Source organism: Grus americana, chromosome 2, assembly GCF_028858705.1.
Source record: "Grus americana isolate bGruAme1 chromosome 2, bGruAme1.mat, whole genome shotgun sequence".
Classification (NCBI taxonomy): Eukaryota; Metazoa; Chordata; class Aves; order Gruiformes; family Gruidae; genus Grus; species Grus americana.
Genome location: NC_072853.1, coordinates 164,719,948 through 164,746,365, shown reverse-complemented (window position 1 = coordinate 164,746,365; position 26,418 = coordinate 164,719,948). Strand labels below are relative to the sequence as shown.

Below are 26,418 nucleotides of genomic sequence, written 5' to 3'. Positions count from 1 at the left end.
TCTACTTGGCTCTTGGAATTGTTCTAACTTGTAACTACTGGAATAACACGAGAAAATGAGAGTGTATTGGGTTTTATTGTGAACTGTGAACCTTTTTACATCTAAAGAGACAATACAAAAACACAATATAAGAGGACTTCTTGGGCATTGTGTTGCAGTTTAACAAGACTTTTGGCTTCTTATTTGCATGTCTACTGCATCAAAACAAAGAACAAAGCTTGAACAAGCTGAATAGACTCCATTTCCCATTGCGTAAGGAATACCAGTTTCCAGACCTGGTCATCTATGGTGTTACTGAAGGGTACTACTGGTGTCCGCTCCCTAGACACATTATGCTATATGGTTCATCAGTGAAAATGTACAAGAAGTGAACCCAGAAGAGGCAATTTTTGTGTTTGCTGTGGTGCAAAGTTTATCAATGAGAGGGCTATTTTGATCAGTCGGTCATGTTTAATATGTCACCTCAATGCCTGTCCTGCAAAAGAAGTCTGATGGGCAGAACTGCTGCAGAAGTGGATCCTCAATCAATTTGCTCTGTATAAACTGCAGTCATTATGTTTGCTTGGTGTTTTGGTTTGGTTGTTTGTTGTTTGGGTTTTCTTACCTAATCAGGCTTTTATATGTGATTTCTCCAGATCCCGAGGCCATCTTTAGCACACAGATGTAGTCATCTTTACTCCAGAACTAGATGGCACAGTCCATCTTGTCTTCCTCCACACTGGCATAAGTCCATATCTCTTACCATGCCACCTCCGGCCAATTTCCGTTTGTACCTCAAGAGGAAAGGAGAATGCTATTTTGTGGTCAAATACTGCTTGGGAGTAGAGGGGTGGGGAAAAGGAAAGACAGAAATGGTGGCTAAAGAAAGGTAAAATTCAAACATCTCAGTTCAAGTTAGTTCGTCCGGACTCCCTTTCTAGCTGATAGAGAAAAGTAGAATCCTCCAGAGAATGTTTCATCTAGCCTGTCTCAGCATGCTCATCCCTCTGCGCTGATGAAAATGTCTAGCGTCACTATCTCAGAGTTGGCCTCCTATGCTGAAAAGAGTAAAGGAATCCCACTCTTCCTTTCAAGAGGTAAGGACATTCTTTTTATGAGTCCACCCAGTCCTGTGTTCCTAATTAATGACTATGGGCCCAAAAGTCAAAGTTTATTATTAGAGCTGTCACACAGTTAAATAAATGAAAAAAGTCCCACTTCCATTTTTAACTTTCCTAGTTTCTATTTCTACCTGTTGATCCTCAGTACACTTTCCTCTACCAAACTGAAAAGTCTGTCAGCAGTATCTTTCTCCTATCAGAGTAGTTATATATATTACATATATATTTATGCATAGTCAAGTTACCTCAATCTTCTGAGAAAAAAAAAAAAAGAGAGATTGAGGTCTCTAACTCTAGCACTATAAAACATTTTCTCCAGCCCTAGTCTATTTTCTCAGCTGTTTTTTTTTTAATATTTTCTCCTATTTTTTAAAAATATCCCTTTCAAAGCTTATTTCAGTAATGGTCTCACCAACATTGCCTACACAATTAAACACGTTCTCTCCACATTGCTTGCTTTTCCTCGGTTGTTAATGGATGTTGTCTTGTTTCCATGTGTTTCTAGAAAAATGTAATCTGCAGCAAGTTTCTTAATCAACACTCACCAATTTGTGGCTGAGAAGTAATATTACTTTGCTATTTAAGACCATGAAGTGAAGGCCATCAGGAATCAGGAGACATTTGCTTCCTGTTGTTGACAACTGTGTATACCACGCATTGGCCTGCTCACAGAAACATAGAGCAGGTCCAGACCAGCCACTAAAGCTGCTTTCACACCTGATTCTCATTAGAAATGTGCCTTCCCAGGTGTTTAATAGGAAGAAAATTTCTAAATTCAAGTGTTGAATGTCTGGCATGTCAAGGTGGATGTAAAGCTATTGTCTACTATCAAAAGAGATTAGGATTATTGATAGACTAAGAAACAGGAGTTAACTGAGCACAAGCATCATTAGAACAGTCAAAAATTCATAGCCGTCAACTCAACCGAAAGCCTAAGAATTGTTAACATATTTGAAGACACTTGTTTTATTTCAGGTATTTCTGAGAAAATTATCAAGTAAGTGTGGACCATGGCACTTGTAGACACTTACATACTGTTTGTAAGTGTAATCAACCCTAGACTTCAAACTTGGAAAATGGCAATTTAGTCAATACAGCCTGGGAGTCTATAGTGGGTCAGCTGTGTCTAATGCAGACAACTGTACTTGGTCTTTTCAATATCTCTTTATGTTTCACTGATTGGGATGATTAGGGGAAGGATTCACCTCCTAAATGCACCTTGGACATCCTGGGGGATGCCCTGTGGGGTAGTATACATGAACCAGGAGGCTCTCCCTTTTTAGGAGCTGCAGTAGACTCTCAGTGTAGTTTGAAAGTGAATCCCAGTCGTACTCTAAACATCTCAGCTACCCTGGAGTCAGAAAAGAGGGCGAAATTCCAAGGTTTCAACCCATTCTAAAATACAGAGGATAAATTGTTATGTTGCCTATATAATTAATTTAAGATGCATCCTCATCACAGCATCTAGAGTATATAAATGGATCTGACTGCTAAAGTAAGTGGAATGATTCCTATCCCATCAACAATAGAATTCTGACTTACATATTCTAAAAGGAAAAAGAGATTTACCCACATGAAGAAATACTGAGAAGCTTTTTAAGCATATTAGAAATACTAGAAAATAATATTTTGGTATAGGGCAATCAACAAAAAATTAAATACTTTCCAATTTAATCAGACTTTTTATAACTGGAGATCTCTTTGCATCACTACAGCAGCTTGTACTTTCAGATCTGGACCTTGCATGGGTTTCCAAGCCCTACCATAGTACAAAAATGTGCAGAAAGGATAAAAAATGCTTGATGGAATAGCGAAGCAGTAAAAGTTCATTTCTCCACTAGATGGCTTCATTCCCATGAAGATAATTGAAATGAAATTCAACTCCATTGATTCTCATCTTACCAGACAATCCTAAGCAGCTAAAAGTTTTTATTATCTACCTGTATGAAACTGATTACTAACTTTATATATCTGCCAGTGAGAGCAATACTGCAAAGGATATAGGTCCCTTACCTCTTGGTTCAGGAAACAGTAGAGAACTGCTACAATAAATCCCTGGGGGGGGGGGGGGAAATTAAAACAAAGTTGAGTGTTAGCACAGTTTGAAAAAGCCACTTGCATTATCTGACCTCATGATGGTACTGTGTATGTGAATTAAAGAGTATCATTATAAGTGGAGCATTGTTATAAATTTGAAAATTCCTTATGTATCTCCAATGAAGTTGATCAGCCAGATAATCAACTAGTTAGTAGCATTTCACCAAAGTAAGTTCAGTAAAACAACATGAATTCACCAGAACAGATGATATGGCAGCTGAAGTTCTCCCACATTATGCTTACAAAAGTATGGTCCATTCTACAGCCAAACACACTGTAAGCTATTTTTTTTACACAGTGTAACTCAGTAAGGAAACATACACTTCATAAGGAGATCCATGTATGTAGCTCATACAGCTTTCCAGTCAACTTCTGTGTCTTAGCAGTATATAAGATGAGATCAAATTCTGACCTATTGAATACTTTTGTTAAGATTCTGAACTGAGATAAACCCAGGAAAATCCTAGGAGGTCAATGGACTTAAGCAATCAGATATAAACTAAACACCTCACCCTTTTATTCAGTTTGCTTATTCCTTACATTCTTAATTAACTCAATGAAGGCCAGGTCCAAGTATGGAGGGTCAGGATTAAGGTGTGCAGGGTACATTGGACAGGATTGACACAATGGATTAAATCCTCAAGAGGACTAAACCAGCACAACTGCTGGATTTTCAGTGATGCTCACTGACAAATGATGCCATGCAGTCATTCAGAGGGACACAGGTGAAGTTTGGTAGGATTGCCCACAGCTCCTTCTTGTAGAAGCACAGGGAAATGGAGGAAAGAAAAGGGCAACTGGGTGCTGCCTTGCTCATAACTCAGGTAGCAAAGCCACCTGGAGGGTATGTCAGAGCAGCCTCAGTAGCTGTTCTAGTTGGCACCAAGCTCCCCAGGCTGTGCACACCCTGTGTGCCAATTCAGAGCAGTTGGGGGCATCAAAAGTACACCAAACATTTTGCCTACCCAGGAGAGAAAAGCATGTAGCATTCCTCAGGGCAGTAGTCCGTATGGGGCTGATATGTGCATCAGTCACTATTCTGTGTTTATTTGCTTGCCTATCAATTTATTCTTTGCCAAAGAATTTGAAAGGGGCTGGACTTACAGCTTTGGTCACCTCTGGATAATTTAACGTCAGCCCAAATCCGCTTAAACTTGTCACTGAAGTCAGGGGAGGTATGTGGATTATCACTGGTAGTAAAGAAGGTTTCCTATGCTCGACTTTGACTCACCATCCAACTTACACATGCATCTGAAAGACTTGGCCTTGTATTTGCAAAATCTGCAAATATACAGTCTAGCCTACAGCCAGATAGGATGTAGGTCACATCTTCAGATAACGTAATTCAGCAAAGAACTATGAACTCTGTGAGGAGACACCAGCTTCAGGATTCAATGATTTTTTTTTTTTTTTTTTTTTTTTTTGGTGCAGTACTAGTTGTCATGTGGACACTAGATTAAATTAGAAAATCTACTAAGAAGGAACTATGACTCTGTGATCATTTTACCTGAAAAGATCCAATGCAGAGCTCTAAGTAAAGCCGAACCCCGAGGCTGGTATATTCCGGAAGAAAGTTGAAGACAATATAATGGGTTCCAAATAATGGAATTAGAAGCAGAGTTGACCTTGAGAGACGTCTAGCCCAGGACATGAGAAGAAGTAAGGTAATATTACTTTCCTGAGTAAAGACTAATGCATGCAATATGCAACAGTAATGAACCGAAGTTAAAAAGAGGATCTCAATATCTACATGTGAAGATCATATCTCTTGGGACTACACTACTGGGCAGAAAGCATAATGAGAAACTAGCTTGAAAGAGATTTCTGATGCTTGTTGCCTACTGGCAATACCATGTTCATGGAAATACCATATTCCTGGCTTTTCTTATGGTATTTTAACGTTCTGTCTTTCTGAATGAGATTGCAGTTCAGGAAAACACAAAGGAGTACAATATATTTTGCCCCATCAGAGCCACTGAAAATTTGACATTTATTTGTAAGTAAATAGAGAGAAAGTAATATGCAGGCTCCCTTTATAGTTCATGCACAGGAAAAGACTTCTGTAGAGAGCAATTTATCCTACTCTAAATCAGAGATCCAATGTGAATTCAGTTAACGGTTTCCTAGTCTCACCATTGATTGTAATTGGAAGGTAGACATCTGAACTGATCTGAATACATCATGTTTAGATGGTCACTATTAGGTGAGATGAGTCTCATCCTTTAGTTTCCTTGGGAATGGGATAAAGTTGGGAATTTCTAAAATTCAATGCCAACCAAACTGAGCCTGTGACACTGGACATGTGCTTCTCATTTTGGAAAAGATGATACAAGTTTTTATTATTAAAATAATTGAGGGGTTTTTTTATTTATTCCATACACTACCTGTACTGAGAAGAGTTATTGAAGTTGATCTGTCTAGGGTCTAGTTTTTTCAGCAAAATTCTGATGATGTTGATAAATAGGACAAAATTGACCTGTTTATGATATTTTGGGGGGAAAAAAAGAAGAGGTTACTTTCGCATGTAAAAGTTTGTCATGAAAATCTCATTTTTTATTTCAGTTATTATATAATTTGTGTAGTTTCAGTGAGATCAGTGTAAGATTACTAAAGTCATTCCTGTTGGCAGCATTCAAGCATCTCAATAGGTTTCATTCCATCCTAAAGAAATAGCTGAAGATGAAAACTTGAGAATTTGACTTTGTTAAGTAAGTTATTTTTGTCAATAGCTTGTGTGATTCTTTTTATTTTTTTGTATCTCATATAATTTTGATTCTCTTTTGAGATGGTTATTGCATTAAATTCTCGCTAATATCTTTAGACTTTATCTGTAGAATTCGTTTGGCGAAATATAGGTATCTACAATGACATGTCTGCATCTGAGCTGTCTCCCTGCTCTTGACTTTGGATGTGGATGTCAGATGAGCACTAGTAAGGGGAAAAATAATGGAGGTGGAAGGGAATGTAATATTTTATTGCAGCATGGCAAACTATGACCACAATTCAACTTGAGATTCTTAATTCACATTGTTTGCCTATTTGTATGCATCTATCCTGCAATTAAATTAAGCTTTTAATAGATGGCCCTAAGGTCATTCATTAGCTGCTTTCTCAAACATTTCTTGGGTTTAATGACGTGTGGGAGTAATCATACATGATAATCATTTAAAGCCCATCAGTTTATTCAATAAACGTCAGGCTCAAGAGCTATTATCATTGTTATCACCTAATGAACAGAAACCTATTGCCCTTGAAAGTTTGTATTAACACTTATGGAGGATTCTGGACTCTTAAGCTAAAACTTGTGTTTTCAAATATTGTAAGGGTGGCTTAACCTCTCACCTGCCATTATTTTCAACCAAACTGACAATTCTATGACATCTTTCATTTCTTTGAAGAATGTATGCTTGGCAATGGGAGGTGTGGGGGGGTGGCAGTTCTCTGCCTCTTTTTAGTTTGCATTGGACGTAGGCAAGTTTACAGTAGAAATTCTAGCATTCCTTTTCCTTATTTCAAACAACATTTCAGCAAACAGTAACCTGATTTTAATATAAATGTATTTTTTCTTGTAATTAATGTTGGCAGACTTAGAAGTACCTACCCCGACAGAAATTATAATAGGTCCTTTGATTAGCCACCAGTAGGGAGACTCTTGATTAATATCCCAGCATCTGAGAAAATAACAGTAAGTTTAGAACATACTTGTGTGTAATCACTACCATTAAGACACCACCTAGCAGTGTCAGTGAAAATCTGAAGAGAGATATTTTTGTGGAAGTGCAGGTATAGCGCAAGTATCCAAATACTTAAACTCTGCTTTGCACAGGGCATACTCTTTACAGATTATCCTACTGTTTTAAAAAAACCCCAAACCTCATGATCTCAATGTGTTAAGTGACAGCCCTGGATGCAGCAACTCTGACAAAAGACTTAAACTGATGATGCCATGACTGATACAAAGATATAGGGTTTTTTTCCTTCAAAGACATTTATTTAAGACATGAAATGTTCTAACGGTAACTATAATTCCCATTCACTATGTCCTTACTGGAATGGAAATGCAGAACTCTACTCCAGGCACTAATCTACTTGGTGATGTAGGGAAAGGTGGGTAATATACTGATATTATTCTCCCATGTAATTGAAATTACATAAGCCTTCATCCCTATCATTATTTTAAAAATATAACCCAGGAATCTAGAATAATGTAGGAAACAATGACTTACGCTGTGTCTTCAAAGTAGAATTTTGCTAATATCCATATAAGAGTGAAAAGCATTGGAAAACCTGTTAAACAAAAAATGTGGTTGTCTAATTTCATCAATTAATCCAAATCTTGTCCACTGAAACTCTGCTGTGATGATACAGATCACTCATTTTCAGAACTGGAATTACCCTCTGTGGCCCATTCATGCAGCAGGAACTGCTTTAGACTCATAGTATAAATCTAAAAAGAAATCTCTTAATACCCGTGATGAAATGAAACAAGTTAAGACATTGTTTGGTGATCATGCATCACTGTGAAGCTATAAAGGGACACATGTTGTACATGATATAGCTCTGCACGGAGGACTGAACTTGCAGGCTCTTACTAACATGAACACAATTCACATGTGTGATCTCACCTGAAGTTAGCACTTAGGTGCAGATAGCACATTAAAACTCAGTTTTTCATGTGGGAAACCACTTAATTTCTAAGTAAGTCACTACAAAGGCCTGAACAATTAGATTTATTGCAGACTACAAGAAAAAGGAGTGGAGATGTTGCTGTCTCATGCTGGCACTGTTATTTAGTGGATAGAGCTCCTTTATTCACACGATTGCCCAATGCAAAAGACGGGCTGTAGCAATATCAGGAAAATGCCTGCTATGCCTCCAGATGGACCCATTCTCAGAAGAAGGCTATGTAGCTACATTCTTGCATGAACTAAAGCAAGGTATACCTTAGGTAATTGGGACAGCTCGTTAGAGGAATCTGTGTTTTAAAAAACCTTCATTGTTCCTTGCTAGTATGCATGTAAAAATAAAATCAAAGCAATGCCCAAGTTGGGCATTTCAATTAGACAGACTAGATTCCATATCCAATATTTTTAATGGGATGGATAAAGCTTTCTGTAATATCTTGCCTTTTATTAATTTCATATAAAAGTCTTACTTACCCCAGCCAAAGAGAACAAGCCACCAAAAATATCTTCTTCCATGAGAAAGAGATGAGAGTAGTAGACAGTTTAGGTAAAGAGCCTCTACTAGCAGCCACATGAAATTTGTCATCATGAAGTAGTGACAGAAAACAACTGAGATCTTGCATTCAGTCTAGAGAACAGAAAAGTCATAGTTTTGGCATTACTCATGCATATACGTGTTTGATTCGCAGAGGCAGTAAGCATCTGTAACTTCTACAAAGAAGATCTCACAATTACATGCATGTTTAAAGAGAAAGCTTCAAATGTAATATGGCTTTCTGAATAGTAAGGCTTTAACCATCCTAAGAGCTTGGAATCTCCACTCTATTTTGATTTATATCCCTATGCTGGAAATATAGCTTGGTCTCCCAACCATATGATTTCTCCCACAAATGCACTACCTTCAGTGTAACTTATACAAGTAGAGTCAAATGCTCCATATCTCTTGGAGAAAAGTGTGTTCAAGGACCCATCCTATACCACCTTCCTACTTAGGCTCAGTTTTAAATTTTTGTGTGGCCATGAGCAATGCAGAAGAATCATCCCATAAACCTCTGAAAACCATTGCCATGTTGCCAATATATGTTGTTGGACCAAAGCTAAGCTGATTGCCTAATACCTTGCCTGTCTTGTGGTTTACAATTCAGAGCTTCCAGTCAGAACATGAAATTCTACATTTCCAGAAGAAACATCTTTTAAAACTTGTGTTTGAGGTACTCAGAGATCTTCAGTTTTAGGCTTCAGATTATAGAAGTGTAATAGTGTAATCATAGAATCATAGAATCACAGAATGGTTTGGGTTGGAAGGGACCTTAAAGATCATCTAGTTCCAACCCCCCTGCCATGGGCAGGGACACTCTCCACTAGACCAGGTTGCCCAAAGCCCCATCCAACCTGGCCTTGAACACTTCCAGGGATGGGGCATCCACAGCTTCTCTGGGCAACATGTTCCAGTGCCTCACCACCCTTACAGGGAAGAATTTCTTCCTAACATCTAATCTAAATCTCCCCTCCTTCAGCTTAAAGCCATTACCCCTTGTCCTGTCACTACACTCCCTGAATAATAATACAACTTTTTTTCTGTGGCAAAGTCTACATCTGATTTATAGTACTGCAGGATCACAAATTGATGCATTCAGAATGTAGAAGTTCTAAGGTGCACACTTATGGAGGTAAAATGTACTGAATAATAGCATTATACAATTTTCACTACCAGATTAAAAGGAAAAAAAAATAAGTAGTAAAAAAGAGAAATGACAATTGAAACCATATATAGATGGTATGCAAAAACATCGAGTACCACAGTATCCTGTTTTTCATGCGCTTACTGTAGAGAAGCTGCAATGATCAATGTCTTCCTCTTGGAAAAGGACAGCATCCTTAATGAAAATGGCAATAGCTTTTAAGATAAAAGTAAAAAAGAGCTGTACATGGATATAATTTCTGGGACAGCGAAGCCTCCTGGAAGAAAAGAAGAAATGTCCTTCTTAGGTAATTAACTGACTTCTACTGGCAGTAATTAAAATACGCAATAAGTCCTTGTATCATCTCATCATCTGTTTCTTGTCTGCTAAATTCCAGTTTTAGCTTGTGTTCGGTATACCTGAGCCAGGCTTTTGGTTGGCATTATTTTGGGGCCAAGAGAAACCTGCAGTTGTAGAATGATCTTTACTGATACAATTCTGACTGTGGCTAAAACGCTCCCAAGAGCAAGCATGCAGAGATATCCTGGACTAAGTAGACAGTTTTCTCAGTGAACAGGGTAATGATTACTCAGCAAGATATTCTATACAGCAAAATCCCTGTGCAGTCAGAATTAAAGAATTCTTCCTTGATTTACCAAAGTTACTCTTATGAATTAACCAAATGCAGATAATTGCTTTAAAAAAAATTGGCACATCTACTTTAAATTCTCATGTTTAGTTAATTTTTTGACTGTTATTAAATGCAGACTTTTGAAGGAATTGTACAGCTTCAACTTTCTGCTTTCATGTGGAGCTGAAGGCTTAACTAGTTAGAAAAGAGTCCCATTAGAAGCTGAATTCCATCCAGATCTAGTAATCCCGGGGTCACCTAATCTTAAGACTCACTTAGAGTGTGCAGAATTTTATTACTGAACTCACATGCCAACCCCATTGTTAACTATAACTTTTTCCTCCCTATTGCTAAGTCTCTTTACGTCCATTGTTTCTTTCTTTCCCCTTATTTTGGCTCGTTTGTTTTCCTGAGGTCAGAGTGGATGTCAATAAACATATCTGTTGACTTCCAGACATGAGCTAGGAACTAGCAGAGGTCAAGAAACTTTCCCCAGGGAAACCTGATTCTCACAGCGTAATAATAAAACTTTTTTTTTTTTTTTTGTGTCCTGCACAAATACAAGAAATAAACAAAGATTAATAAAATAAATCCTACATGGCAACAAACATCAAATCTATATTAAATGAGAAAGTAAGAAATCAGTTTTACTCTAGATATTCTAAATTATACCTGAAAATGCCTAATAGCCAGATAGTTCAGTAGGAAAGAAATCTTATCAAACGTAGCCAAATTCAGAGTCTAACTTTCAAAACATATATTTAGTTGTAAATGTTTCAATAGTAGTATATACAGTGTCACAGGAACATTGATTAAAAATCAAGTTCTTTGTGTATATTCTTCTTATTAATATAAAATTCACTGAAGCCATAAAAGGCAAGCACACATAATTTATAAAGAATTATATTCACTCCAGCTAAAGTAAGCAAATTTATCTATTGGTTATTTACCAATAGACAGCCAAGGTTTATTTCAGAGTTCTGATTCTTCTTATACCTGGCTCTGATGACTTTTCATTTCTGTTCCCAATTTAATATTAGTAAACCAATATGGTCAGAAATTTTAATTTTTATTCTTCTGGATTTCTATCTATATTACTTTGTTATGTCTAATGTTGTTTCATACAGTCTAAGATATTAAGAACTATTAAAAGAATCGAGGTGAGAGGACAACTTTACATACCTGAATGCAATAAGAACTGTCACGGCAATAATGAGTGAGGTGATAGATACACTGTATCCTACAGTGTAGATGATCTTTATAGTAGGAAAGTAGGATTGCTATAAAAGAAGAGAATTATTTGTCACATAACTTGCAGCCAAATGACAGCTGGTTTACTGACTCTGGCAGTTTTGCTTTGTTTGGTGCTTCCAATCTGTTCACATCCCAGACTGCCTTTCTTTTCCCCCTTTTAATCCCAGAGTAAAATTCAACTAAAATCACCCATTACGTTTCTTTTGTGAAGACCCATTCCATAGCTATGTGGATACAGCCCAGTTTGGTAAAGAAACAGATATCGGTCAGGATGATTTCCAGCTCATTCATAAACCCATACAAAACTAACCCAGTCTTCCACAAAGGCATTATAAAAACTCTTATGCATTTTTATAAGCACTGCATTTTATACCGTGGGTTTTTTTTCTACAGCAATAGTAGGACAATCCTGTTGGCAGCTGGCTGCGTGATGAATACAGAAATCTGTCAGCCTTTCCTCATGTTTCTCCACTTTCCTTCACTCTGCTTCCTTACTTACAATGTTACCATCTATTCTTCTTTTCCATTTTTATTGTGTTGGGGGGTTTGGGTTCTTTTTTTCATTGTTGTTGTTTTCTTTTTTTTTCTGGGGTTGTTTTTTTTCCTCTTTATTCTTGCTTCCAGACTCAATTGTTACTCAGTCAGAATGTCAATCAAAATCCATTTCAATTTAAATGGCACTTCTGTCAGACGTGATCTCTGAGTGAGGATAAGCTGACTTCAACTATCACACATGGAAGCAGAAAATAGAATGACTAAGCTCTAGGTTGCAAATCTTTCTCTTCAATCTAACATGGTTAGTCTCTTGGGTACCATTTTGATGTTTTTGTATCCTATAATGTACACAACTATGCAGTGTGTAGCTACAGTTCACTGTGAGGAAGGGCAGATACTTGTTTTGAGCCTTAAGTATCACTTAAGGCATTGTAAGACTGACACTGAGTAGGATTTGTTTCATTTATTTTAGATGCTTAAAAATTAGCTGCCTAAGTATGAGCAGCTGAGTCTGTAGTAAAATGAGCAGTGCGAGAGCCTGGCCACAGAACTGTACTGTTTAATTGTTAACACAATCCTGTTTCTTCTTACTCTGTTTCTTTTATAGTTAGCGAAGGGAAACAAGCATCCCCAGAAGTCAGTTCAACTCATTGGAAGATGAGACCTTATCACTTTCCGTCAGCAAGGAAAAGGATCTACCACTACGCCTGCCTTAACAAATGCAGGTCAATGGGTCTGGTTTAGCAGAGCGAAACCTTTGGTGCTGAGGACCCTACATCCGTGTTGCGTGAATTTCTGACTAGCCATAATCTAACCCCATGGGCTGAACTTTTATTATTGGTAAGAGCACACTGGCTGCACCCTGCATTTGTCTTCCACAGGAAGCCAGATCATCCTCTCTGAGAGCACCCCTCAGTGTAAATGCAGTAAGTGGGGATAACCAAGAGATTTCCTTGAAAAGCTCACACCTGATCCTGACCAAAGCACAAATATAGATCCACCGTGCAGTGATTAGCTTAGACTTACACAATAATTTTTTTTGAGATTGATGAAGTTAAATGATATGGAAACCATGAATAGTAGTTTTTATATTACCCATACACCTGACTACAGACAATTCCAGCCAGAGCTCAGAGAAGTCCCTCAGAGCTACAAAGCTAGGCAGTAGGTCCATGAGAAACATATCAAAGCTGTTCCAGGCTGACCTTAGTTGGTAACCTCCGCTTACGAATCAAAGATGAAAAACACAGAAAATAATCAAATCCTTAACTGGATAAACCTACAACTGAGGAGTTTACTTTGAGGTACAACGTGGGTTACTACTAAAACAAAAATCCGTAGACTCATTTAAGGTTGTTTTTACACCAGAAATGTAAGGAAGCAACAAAAGAAGGAAAGAAAGAGAAGAGTTGCTTTTCAGTGTGTTTGTTTATGGAGAGCAGCAGGTACTGTGGCTTAGAGGCTGGAAAGGATGTTTGTGTCAAACAGCGTGAGAGTAGTCTGTACAAATAGCAGTGGGAAGACAAGAGAAATCTCCCCATGATGATATAAACTAAATTCTCTCCAGCAAGTTGAATGGACTTCATCAACTACAGCATAAACATTATTTTCATTCTCTCTATAGTGGACAAAAAGGGATAGTGTTCGCCTAACTTGTACAAATAAAGACAAAAGTGTAGTGTTTAACCTGTACAGAGGAAGGGTGGAGATCTAGAGTTAGACTAGACCACTAATTTTTAATCACTTAAAGTGATTTCTACCTCCTTTCTATCACTTTAAACTTAGTGGAGATTCTTCAGATTTTTTTCCACTGAGTTACTCCTCATTTTCTCCACAGTAGCTAATAAGACAGAAAAATCTGATTACAAAATGATTGTGATATTTTTCATTAAAATATGATATAGTATTTTGGCTTGCTTCTTTTCTCTGAAAGAGGAGTTACAGGAAGATAAACAATATATCTATACCATATGTTTGTCTCCGTATTAGTTAGAGATCAAGCACTATTTCTTTCCCTGTACGGATGAACTTTAAATATCACCAATTGTGCAAATCTAAATGAAGCAACATGTCAAATACTGATCTGCGTTACAGAGATGTAGATTTTAAAACATTTTTTTTAATTTTTATTTCCTTGTTGAATTAGATATTTTATGCCAGGCAGGATGAGAAACCAGAAACCTCTCCTATCCTTAGATATTGCTCAGTTTGGAATAGTGGTGTTATGGTAGCACATAAGCTCTACTGATGCTGTGATGCCACAAAATCATCTTGCTGACTGCTATTATTGAAATGACTCAATTCATATTTTATGAACATTTTGTGATATATTTCTAGCTGTTATTTCTGTGACCAAGTTCAACAGAATTGCATGGTTGTATGGAATTTGCAGCTGGCTTTATTTTTATTACATTTTTATACCTGAATAATAAAATATCCTTAGTAATTCTGCATACTTGGTAAGAAATTTCAGCTTCAGCTGAGTTTCCCTCCTCAGCGGTCTTCAGAAATAGAAAGGAATCCTATAAGGTCAGCTCACCACTCACATAATTATTTAATTAAACTTACTTCTTCAAGTGGAATCTCATCTTCTACTGAACAAGCAATATAGTAGGCAGGGAATGGGTCAGACCAGCCTTTCTTTGTGCAGTTCCTTTTTACTATCCCAGCTGAAACAGAAGGTTTTTTGGTTTTTTTTGGGTTTTTTTCTGATGAAAAGCCACATAACAGAAAATAAAAACCAGGAGAAGAACTCTTGCTGGTATGAAGGTCATACCAGGAAGAGAGGATGATCTCCATTAGCACGTCAGAGTTGATAAGACACTTTGCATATGTACATTCAGGTAGTCAGATACAAAACCTTTCACTTTATCTGGAGACAAGAAATGGGAAGAAGTGAGAGAACCGAAGTGACAGAGGCAGAGGTAAGAAGTAAGGAAGAAACCATATCAGAGAGAAGGAAGCCCACCGAAGAAGACCGGGAAGCACTGCTCCATCCAACTTCTGCCTCGTTCAGCACTCACCCATCTAATGTATCCCTTCTCACTCCCACCTTCCTTGGGGCTTACTCTTTCTTTGTAGATCAGAGACTGGAATAAGTAGTTTGTTCTATGAGGATAGCATGTTTCCATAAAAAGATTTATGAGTCAGATGAAGGATAAGTAGGAGAATCCCAGGGCAGGAAATGAATCTGCACAGATGAAAGGGATTTTCCTTATCCCTCATTTTTAACTAGCATGTGTTGGGTGAGGCAGAGGTTGGGCTTTGCAGTTTCTTTTTCTTGTGGAACTGCCAAATCTAGGTCTTTCCTGGAAGATTGTTTCCTCCTTATGGGCTTGCAGTTTGTTCCGAGCCATATTCACCCAGAGAGTAAGCAGTCACGAAGGCATCAGTTTGCACAGTCTTGCATTTGACCCAACACATATGCTCCTTCAATTCTGCTTTGCATGTCCAACCTTGGTCTTAAACAATCACCTTATTCATACCTCTGCCTTTCATTTCATCCCACACTAATCAGAGCATAAATCTCATAAAGCCCCACACTTAATTTCTGACCTAGAGAACCCTCATACGAGCTCTAGAAAATTCACGCAACAAGCTGATCCCAAAGCCTGTGGAAACCAATGGAAATCACTCCACTGATTTCAGCATTCTTTGGCTCCAGGCCTCATCACAGGCTATGAGATTATATCCAGTTATGGATAAAACTAAAAATATGAGAAGACCTGCTAAGCTCCCTCAGATCCTACTGAAATCTTTGCAGTAATGTTCTGATCCAACTAGAGAGCAGGAACTTGCAATGTTCCGTCTTCACCCCCTATTTTTAGAAATGCTTTTGCCAGGCACGCGACACAACGATACGAGTACAACCGTGATAGCACACCACCTGGCTCCTTCATGAAGTGAAAGAGGATGTTTGGGCATGGTAAGGCAAGAGTCTCTCCAGCATCTGCCTCTGGCCAGCACAGTAATTTGTCCCAAGTTCTCTTGCAACCTCAGACAGAAAGTGAAATATATTTTTAAGCATAATTGTATTTGAGAAACATAAAAATAATAATTAAAAAAACTTTGACCCTCCACCCTTTACATATATATTTATAAAAATACTTTAGCCACAATTTTTATTCTGTAGTGAGAAATAAATACGTTCAGAGGATTATTTAATCTGCTTTAGTTAGATGCCGTGTGTTAGACTGGGGTGGGTTTTCAGACATAATGTGATAAATGAAAACATATTGTAGAAACAGGAGGTAGGGTGATGTTGGAAGAAAGACCGTACCACAGTAATTGTTAAGGGGTTACCCGATTTTTAAAGATCAACACACTCTCACATAACAAGCATGATGCCATTGCAGCATCCAGTTGGGGCAGGAATAGACAAGGACACAAAGATTCACTCAGTTAGACTATCCATATCTGAATGTGAAACAAATGTTGAAAATAAAGAATTGAAAGGAATGGGAGTAGATGGAAGAAGAGCTGACCAGAGAACAGGGATGTGGGACAATAAGTCAAACATTCAAGCATACACATTGGCAGCACGGCTGTGTCCTGACTGTGGTGTCCCTTCCCTGTAACTCTTTTCATCCCTCACACATGGATACCTGCTGGTGTTGCATTCCCACGCTCTTCTGAGTCCTTCAGACATTCAGCTTCTTTTTTCTTCAGCTCGGTCATAAAATCACATTCTGGGTGGACATTCCCAGCAGCCTACAGGGAGAGAAGTTTCAGCTGATTAGTAAGAAGGGGTTGGGTGGGATCTAATGAGCCATTAAGTCCAGACCCACTTTTGCAACTTCCAGGGCTGTGTTAGGACATAGAGCACTAGCTTAGGGTTTTGTGGTTAAAGGGTGCCACTGCATCTGCATAAATTGCAATGCTGTCGGCAGATGAACCCAGCTGAGCTCTGTCAAACGCAGTTGACCTGTGCTACTTTACATCAGAGAAAATCTTTAGGTAGCATAGCTGTCAGAGGATGATAGCTACAACTCTGTACTGGAAAGTTTATAAGATTTCTCTGGCTGTGTTGATAATGAAGGACCTCTTTGCTAGGGCCTGGGTTTGAGTGCAGGACTCATTCGCACCCTGACTTTAGCCCTTGTGAAATGTGGGCCCAGGGAGACAGAGCGCACTTGTATGGGCTCCTTTTCTTAATGGTGAAGGGCCCAGCACCACAGGGCATGCTGCAGATGCCACCTGCTCTGCAGCATAGACATGCCCCTGCCAACCTCCAAAGAAACAACATCTTGAAAACAGATATGATTACTGCAAAATTGTCTTCTGAATGAGCTCTTCACTCCAAAAGGAAAGAATCTGTTCTCTCCCTTCTACAATCTGCCTTTCTTTACACAAAGTGGGAGGCAAAACTCCTTTCTTTGGAAAAAAACTCTGCACCAAAGCATTTGTTGGTTTGGTATGCTGGTATAAAGAGGAAAAAAAAAAAAAAAAAGACACCTAATGTTTTAACAGCCGGAATCTTTTAGTTGCTTTAGTCATTATTTAGACTTGTACTTACATGGGCACCACAAGAGAATTAGAAGGGATCCAGAGTACCTTGGCCACCAAAGCACACAGTCTGCAGCAGACCGTTACACACCACGACTGTTGTGGGCGTACCCACTGTGCAGAAGTACACGCGTCTATTTTTCACGAAGAAAGCAATATGTGCGTTGTCCAACCATAGCCATTGCCCCCAACCCCAGAAGGTCAATTGTCGTCAGAGACACTCTCATCTTAGCTCTACGCCCTGTCCACTGGTGCCAGTGTGCTCTGTATGTGTGAATATAGATATAAGGACACAAATACACATAACAGAAAATAAACTCAGGATGGGACTTGCGTGGTGAACAGGTGGCTGGCATATGGCTCAGTTTGGTTCCACACAGAGAAGATTAATATTCAGGGAATTTGGAAAATAAATAGCTGGCTTTCAGTTCATTCAGAGGGCAGATCATATCCGTTCCAATAAGCTGGTGTTTCCCCTCCATGTTAATGTCCATATCTCATGTTGGTCTGCAGAGCGTTTAACCTGCACATTGGTTAACAAGTTGAGGATCTCAGGCTGCTGCAGAATACTGGATTAATTGCACAGCTTTTGCTCTTCTGTGGTTCGGACCCTGGCAGTTGAAAATGCGTATATCCACGCGTATGCCTTTCAAGGAGATAGTCTGTTTCCCATTTACTGCACTTTTGGGAGGATGTGGTTTTCATGGCAAACTGACAGACAGCAGTGCCATGGATCAGTTTAAGGCAGCAATGAAAAGGAGGGCCCCACACTCAAGGCTGAATGAAGTTTGGTGTATGGGAGAGGATGGTAACTATGAACGGATGGAGCAGAGGCCAGCCATTGCCTTAGCCCCAGGAGGTGGAGATCTGATGCATAGGATGCCTCAGTGAAGTCAGCCCCCATCAGTAAAAACAGGTAGTCTAGGGAGCTCCTCAACTCTACTTCACTAAGATATGCAATGGTAGGCAGGATGACAGAAAATTGGCATCTGTCTTGAACATCTCTGCTCACTTGATATCTCTTCTCCCCTTATACTCACCCTGGACAATGAGAGTCATCTGTGCTGAAAAGCTCACTACCCATCATGTATGGCAGCTATTGCAAAAAAAGTAGCTTTGTTAGTCAGTAGAAAAAACAGTCAACCTAGTCAACCCATTTACTGAAAAACTGTTTTACAACATTCTCTTTGTTCAGTGAACTGTGCCCAGAAAAACCTCAGTAGACAGGAAATGTACCCATTTGCACAGTCCTAAATTATTTCTCCTGGCAAAAAAAATTGACTAGATTTTGCCTGTGAAAAGTCCCTTTGCTCACTGAAATGTTCATGGCAAGAACAAAGATTGTTTGGCTTATTCACCAGTGCAGGAAACCTTTTTTTTTTCTTTCTTTTTCTAAGTCTCCCAACTTGTGAGAACACTTTACCACACTCAAATAAAAAGGTGAGGCTGATGAAGTGCCAGGTATTTAAATTATTACCTCTTCTTTCAAGAATACCTGACCTTAAGACATGCTCTCACAGTTTATATTCAAGTCAGCGCTAACCCCTGCTTAAATAAACACTGAGTGCAAGATCTGCTATGACAGAAGCTCAGGTAAAATAAACTAAAAAGGTTTATTCGACTCCCAGACTGTGTTCTAGATATATTCATCCCCCTAGAGCATCTGACTACATCTATTAGACCCTTACACTTTCCAAACAGCTCTGAATACTATTCCCAAACAAGGTATAGAATCAGGTTCCAAACTACTCTGAAGACATCTATAGACTTGCTTGTTTAATCACATTTTCTACCTCCTCCTCTTCTGCCCACTTCTGGAAGCATGAAATAATGGAGTAAAGGTATGAGCCATTCTTTAAGACAAGAATAAAAGTCTGTGCACATGATTCAGCTCCCTTTGTTGTCTGTGTCTACAGAGACATCATTATCTGATCTAGTCATCTTAGGTTCCTTTCATAAGGATAATAGAAAGAAGCTAGCATTCTTGTGCATAGATTGGTTGAATTATTTTATACATTTACTTTTGATGGAATGAGCTATGGTTTAGACTCAACTTGCTAGGATTCCCCCGACTGTTAAATCCATGGTTACTTTCTAAATTCAGGCTTCAGCCTAAATTCAGTTAGATGAATAGCACTTACTACTTTTAGTTTGCCACTTTGGTAGTTCATTTGTCTTAGGATCCTCCCTGTAGAAACCCCCTCTGTAGCTCACAGATCACTGAATAATCTGTGAGTCTAGCAGGAACCTCTGGGGATCATCTAATGCAACTTTCCTGCTCAACACAGGGTCAAGCAGAGCAGATTGCTCAGGGCTGTGTCCAGCTGGGTTTTGGATATCAAGGATGGGGACTGCAAAATCTTTCTGGGCAGCTTCTTCCAGTGTTGGGTTACCCTCTCAGTAAAAAGTAGTTTATTGAGTTTAAATGGAATTTTCTATATTCCGGTTTGTACCCATTGCCTCTTGTCTTTTCATTGCATACCTTTGCCAGAGGACCATTCCGATCGTGTAGGAGTTGAGCTGTCCTCAGAAGAGATGCCTCTGTCAATGGACCGGAGGGAATGCCCTGGAACAGGTTGCCCAGAGAAGCTGTGGAGGCCCCATCCCTGGAAGTGTTGGATGGGGCTTTGGGCAACCTGGTCTAGTGGAGGGTGTCCCTGCCCACGGCAGGGGGCTGGAACCGGATGATCTTTGAGGTCCCTTCCAATCCAAATCATTCCATGATCCTATGATTCTATCATAACTGCCATCTTACTTTAGGGTCTTCAACAAAATGTTTAATATTATGATGTATGAATATGGGCTCTTCCACATTCATTTATTGCATTATGTCTGAAAACCCACCCCGGTCTAACACAGGGGGTTTAACTAAAGCAGATTAAATAGTCCTCTGGAGGTATTTATTTCTCACTACAGAATAAAAATTGTGGCTAAACTATTTTTATAAGATAATAAAGAGTGGAGCTTCAAAGTTTTTTTAATTATTATGTTGCTCAAATATAATTAAGTTTTAGAATATATTTCACTTTCTGTCTGAGGTTGCAAAAGAACTTGGGACAAATGCAATTCTCCCTGCTGGTCAGGTTATCACTTATAGAATAAATATAGCTTAGAAAAAGTATAAGTGCTTTTCATGTGGTCATATTTGCACCGCATTTAGAGTTAAGGGAACAGGTATTTCCCCAATATTATTTTTAGAAGAGCAAAAATGATAGGAATTGTGCAACAGGAGTCAAAGTAGAAAATCTTTTTTAAGAGGACCATAACTATTATTTCAGGCTGTTCTCCTGAATAACTTTATACAAAAATATTGCTGCTGAGGAAAACTAAACTACAAATGAAATAAACACTGATATGTTCCAAATAGAATATGAATTTGCAGTTGCTATATCCATCAGTTAATTTATTAAATGGATCTGTGGATCAGCACAACCACTGAAAGTCAAGCAAACCTTTACCCTTGTCAGAGGGCCCCTGCTGAAAGTCTTGGTAATGTGATTAAAAAACACACACACACACACACACACACACACAAAAAAAAAAACCACAAACAAAAAACCCAAACCAAAACAAAACAAAAAACCACCAAAAAAACACAACAACAAGAAAAAACCCCTTTTCCAGATCAGGCTCTAAAGAAGGACATAAAATGCACACGTAAAAAGTAAACTTTTTTTTAAAATTATTCTCGGTGTTTTCATAACATCATGCAAAATTTGCTGCTTAAATGATGCTGTTCCTTTGTTTTCTCTCATATACATTGAATGGATCAATATTTACATTCTTTTCACATTACAGTAGGCAAGCAATGACAGCAAGAAATTCTCAATTTATGGAGGCTGAGAGTCAACCTCTTAAGCATTTAAAACCTCTCCAAAAGTTGAGGTCAGCTCTTCCAGGGAAAGCATAGTATCCAGTTACCCTAACAATGACAACAGATGGAGGTTTTGCCACCATTTTCTACTCAAATAAGAGTTGTTTAGCTACCCTCTATTAAAATAAAATATGCAACAAATGCTAGGAGATTTTTATTATACACTTAGACATAAATTTGGTTTTGATCAGTGCATAACTGTGTTAGAACCAAGCCAACTTTATAGAATAAAGTGCTATTTCTCTTGGGTAAACGGGACAGGTTCTCAGAGAGATCTTCAGTGATATTTTTAACTATTTGCACTGGATCCTGATATTCTACTTCTTGAGCAATCATACTTATCTACTCCCACCACAGGTAAGCGGAGTTTGTCACACAGATGATACAAAGGAAACCATAGCTTCACATTCATAAAAGAATCTTTTCAGTCATTTCACAGTGGTTTATTTCTCTTTAACCACAAAACCCAAGCTGCTGAGCCACCCCTCATGCAATGAATCTTCAGAAAAGAGATTCCCGGGGAAGAGGAAAGGATAGAGCAGAAGGATCACCAAAGGAAGATGCTGAAAATGTAATTACTCTCAAAAGCAAAGAAAATACTCTCCCTCAACTTTTCACAGACCTTTCCTGATATCTGTGTGGTCCTGAATGCTGGTTTACTAATCATGGTCCAAAGCAAAATATCAGCAAGACCTCCAGGCTTTTTAATGCACTTGGATATTTCTGATTCTGTCATAAGCATCCCTGCTGGTTCAACTCATTTGTTACCTGTGGCATCTCCGCTGCTCGCATATTAAATAATATTAATGCTACCAACAAGGCAGATGAAATTGTAACTAGACTGCATAATCTGAAATTTAAGAAAACTCTATCAAAACTCGGCTGCTCTGATGTAACAGCTCTCCTCCAGTTCTTTCTTCTTTGTCACTGTCTTTTAAAGCCTACACACAAAAAAAAAATAAAATAAAATGCAGGCTTCTGCCAATTATGTTGTTTCTCCTTAGTGAGTGTGTGGTAAGAAAGCAGTGAAGTGCATTGATATATAGATACTACAGCGTGTGTCCCTTCTGCCACCGTTCACACTTTTCATAGCATCTTGCCTTGTTTAACTGGAAGCCAAAGCAAATAAACAGAAAAGAGACTCATGCAAAAAGTAAAGCTGTATCAGACCATCTGCTCCAAGAAGAAAATGAACAATTATTGAAAAACAATGGAGTAAAAGCTTTTTTTCATGCAATTACTTACAAGCACTGCCAGACTCAGAGTGTACAGAGCACAGTGGTATAAGGCACTAGAGTTCATGTTCCAAGCAAGAGTCAGACTTCACTTCTTTAGCCTTTCTTAGCATCTTTCACCAGCTTTTTGACTTCCCTTTCTCCTGTCAGTTGCTGATTTGAAGCATTTATCTTTTTGCACAGAAGTGACGTAACAGTATAGCAAAGTGGGAAATAAATATTAACAACTCTCTAAGCTGTATTTAACCTGCTTTCCACCTTTTTTGACTTTGCTGCATGCTCAAAGACTGAACTGGATGAACTGAGTGATTGATCCTAAGATTACAGGAGTCCTGTACCTCCTGACGAGACCTCTGTTTCTTTCTTTGTAATACAAAATTATTTTAGGAGGGATGGACAGCTCTAAATGTTGCTAATCCTATATTAAAACAACATAGCTGACATAAAAGAAACCCTCTCCTAACACTAATATTAATGCAAATTTATTGAAATACAGCACATTTCATAACGTGACATCAGTGCATTTGTGTGTGGGTGTGTTTGTATGGAATATAATGGTCATGGTACTATATTTTAAGATACAGGATCAAAAAGAGCCATGTGAACACAAATTCTGCTGGGTACCTGTTAGACATTGATTTGAAGGCAAAATTCACAAGGGATTCTTCTCACTTTGCTTCAGGCTTCTGAAAGTTCAGTATCTAAATCCGAACTAGTCAACTTCCCTAGTCAAAGTATAGAAATATGTACACTCAGCTCATACATCTCATCCTAAACTTTAAGACAGGCCGGATGAACCCCACTTTGGAAATACTCAGTCTCCCTCAGAACTAAATGTCTAATGTCTAAACGTAAGGTCAGCTGTACTCCAGCCATGATGTGTATAAATGAAAGCTTGTCTACTAATTTATACTGTCTTGAAGGACCTCAAATTCCACATCAACATTAAGCAAGTGTTAACATTGCAAAATCAGAAACAAAAGATATGAAATACCTTTAAAATATTGTTCTCAACTCTTCTATTCTCATATCATGCCATTCTTCAAAATCAGTTCTTAACCCTGGCTCTCATCTTCCATGTTGGTCCATCCCACAACCCTGTTTTCACCTCTGACACTGCTTTTTGTCCCTCTTCCCTGCTCACCTTTCTGCAGTTGTGTCAAATGACTTCTAACTGCTTGTCTGCACAGGTTGGGTAGGGGAAAGCTGAGACCTTGGAAAGGAGCCTCCCAGCTCCTAGAGTCACCACAGCTACGAGGAACTAAAGTTGTACTTATGCAGGGCTCGTCTACATTTGGAAACATCCGCAGGGATGAAGCCATTGGGGCTTGGTTGTAGTTTGGATCTGCAAGGGAACTGAGTATGAGCAATGCAAGAAGGTGTTTTTGAAGAGCTGAAGGTGGCAAGCTTTCCTTTCAGTGTGTGCATAAGGATTTATTTCATTTTTTTCCCAAAGCCTTATACCTTTCCTAAATTAAGCAAGCTTTCACAGGGCTGTCTAAAACAAAATTTGAGCTGCGTTCCTGCAAATTTTCATCATCTAGTTCCAGAGGATGAAGCTCTAGACCTTGTAAATGAACATTTATAACTGTATTCATCAAGGGAAAATTCTGATATTTTTCCTAAACTCATTTCAGAAGCTACAGAATCTCAAAACCCAAAAGATTTCCCTGCAGAGGTACAGCATGGAAAAATTTCACCCCATAGTGTTAAATTTACTTTTTCAGCTGGTAAAGTTATGAAAAAAGCTAGTAAGAGAACTTAAACTTACGGAGTCTTAATTCATCCTGCCACATGCCTTTAAAATAATGTATGGCAACAGTATTCAGTTCTTATCAGTATTTTGCTGATTACTTCATGTTGCCTTTTGAGGAGGTAGACAACCTGAATATTTACACTAGTCAAAGTGCTTTCAGTAGTAGGATTACAAGAGGGAGTTTTAGCTGTCTTACAAATACTTAATATTGCTATATTCCTTGAAAATCTTATGAAACCATGGTGACCAGTGCTGTCATCACAAGCTCATGCCAGCAGAGGCTGTGTTACAGCACTCGGACATATTCCCTCTCCTTTCCTTCCCAAAGAGATTCTAGATTAAAGAAAAATCTTTGGCTGAGCACCCAGCAGGTTTCCTGTAGTGTATTAGTGCTATTGAAGTTAATAGTCTTTAGGCTATCCCACAAATGGTCTACAAAATCATGCACTCTACAGCCATTTCAATTAGTGTTTGAAAAAAGAATCATGAACAGTCCTGTTTCAGATGAGTAACATCTCACATTTCATGGGGATGCACTTTTTTTGGTCCATGTATTAGAAAAATATGTTGCCTGTGAGTAAGCTTTTGGTGTACATATTAGAATTTTCCATTTCAGCCACCACATCTGAGCCATTATATGTGTTTATTCAGTTGAAGTCATGCCTATAAAAACCGCAGAAGGCATTGCTTACCGCTTTTCAATATACCGGAGCACATAGAGAGCCCTATGCACATCATTTGAAAAGGTTTTCAATTTTCAGGAAGAATGAGTGCTGGTATAGAGGGGTCTCATGCTAAAATCCGCCACACAGGAACTCTGATGACCATAGGTCATTTTGGAAAATCTGGCTTTTCTGTATTTTCAGCCTTATTCTGCCAATCTGCAGCACAGACATTCCATTAAAATGAGTTCCTTCCTACTGTCGCTGTTCTGTGCAAATTTCCAGCTGTTTGTGGTTAAGGAGAAGGACATGTCTAAAAGAAAGTAATGGGCTTATGGATTTGGTTTTTTTTTTTTTCTTAAAAATGACTTTTTTTTTCATTCAAACAAAAAAGTTTCCTCAATAACTTACACAACTTTGAGCTTCTTAGTTTCACCATAAAATCACATCTGAAGGACCAGTATTCCACAGGCACAAAGTTATCACTTCCTACCAGTTCCATCCAAGCTTTTCAGTCTTGAATATCACCGCCCCTGCATCCCACACTTCTCCTGAGCAGAAGCAAACATTTGATAGACCAGTAATTACTACATCTTCTCTCCACTCATCACCTCCATGATCAACGCACACTGTATTGCACGCAGATCCTCTGCCAAGCTGTTTCTAGTGGTGGCAGCTTGCCTTAAGGGCGGCAGAGCTGCAGAGGAGATGTTGAATATGCAGTGGAGGAAATGTGCTTCTCCTCATGGGGTCTCCAAAAGGTGAAAATCTGACATTTTCACAGCTTTTTCAAGGATTGTCTTGCTGCTCTTTGCAGAATTGTTTTAGCTTCTGCTACCAACTCGTGTAGTTTGTAAGATACTGGCTGATTTCACAACAGCTCGTTGCCTCCTCCCAGCCCTGCCACCCCTGTTTCTGCGCTCCTCTCCATACACATCGAACAGCATCCCAAAACTTATCTAAAACTCTTGGGCTTTTTCTGCCACTTTTTCTGTCTCTGCAAGATCTCCTCCATTATTGTAGCTACAAGGATGTTTACACAGAGATTAATCTTATGCAGCTGAAATGTGGCTATTTATCTTATCGAAAGCATTTTTGAAAATGTCAATAGAAATCTGCATTGTTTGGACCCAATTAATCTGATTTGGTTGCTGGAGGTTATGATACAGTGAAAAAGCACAAAAGGAATAAAAGTAAACTACCAAAGCTAGATGGCCTCACCGAACGGAGTAGCTGGATTTCCCCAGGTAACAAGAGCAAGACTGTAATTGTTTTAGACTACCCTTGTCCTCTCTTCATAGCCATGAGAACTCAGTGCTCATATAAACCTCATTTGCCTTAAGCAAGGCTCAGGTTCATATCTCCTTTTACCTTAACCGCCATGCTACTGCAGTTACATGGAAACAGATGGGAGTAAATTGTCTCTTCCACCAACGTGCATG

At 38.7% G+C, this 26,418-nt stretch overlaps 1 protein-coding gene across 1 annotated transcript; it reads right to left on the bottom strand.

Moving 5' to 3' along the window:
* Positions 1-372: 372 nt before the first annotated feature.
* GHRHR (growth hormone releasing hormone receptor) lies at positions 373-22,625 on the bottom strand. Its single transcript, XM_054814808.1, has 13 exons — positions 22,569-22,625; positions 16,549-16,654; positions 15,831-15,938; positions 14,513-14,613; positions 11,378-11,475; positions 9,709-9,841; positions 8,357-8,510; positions 7,424-7,484; positions 6,799-6,868; positions 5,582-5,673; positions 4,705-4,834; positions 3,114-3,155; positions 373-773 (listed from the first exon to the last, which is right to left on the bottom strand). The coding sequence occupies exons 1-13, from the start codon at positions 22,623-22,625 to the stop codon at positions 651-653; spliced, it is 1,275 nt and encodes a 424-aa protein (XP_054670783.1). The 3' UTR covers positions 373-650.
* Between the last annotated feature and the right edge of the window lie 3,793 nt (positions 22,626-26,418).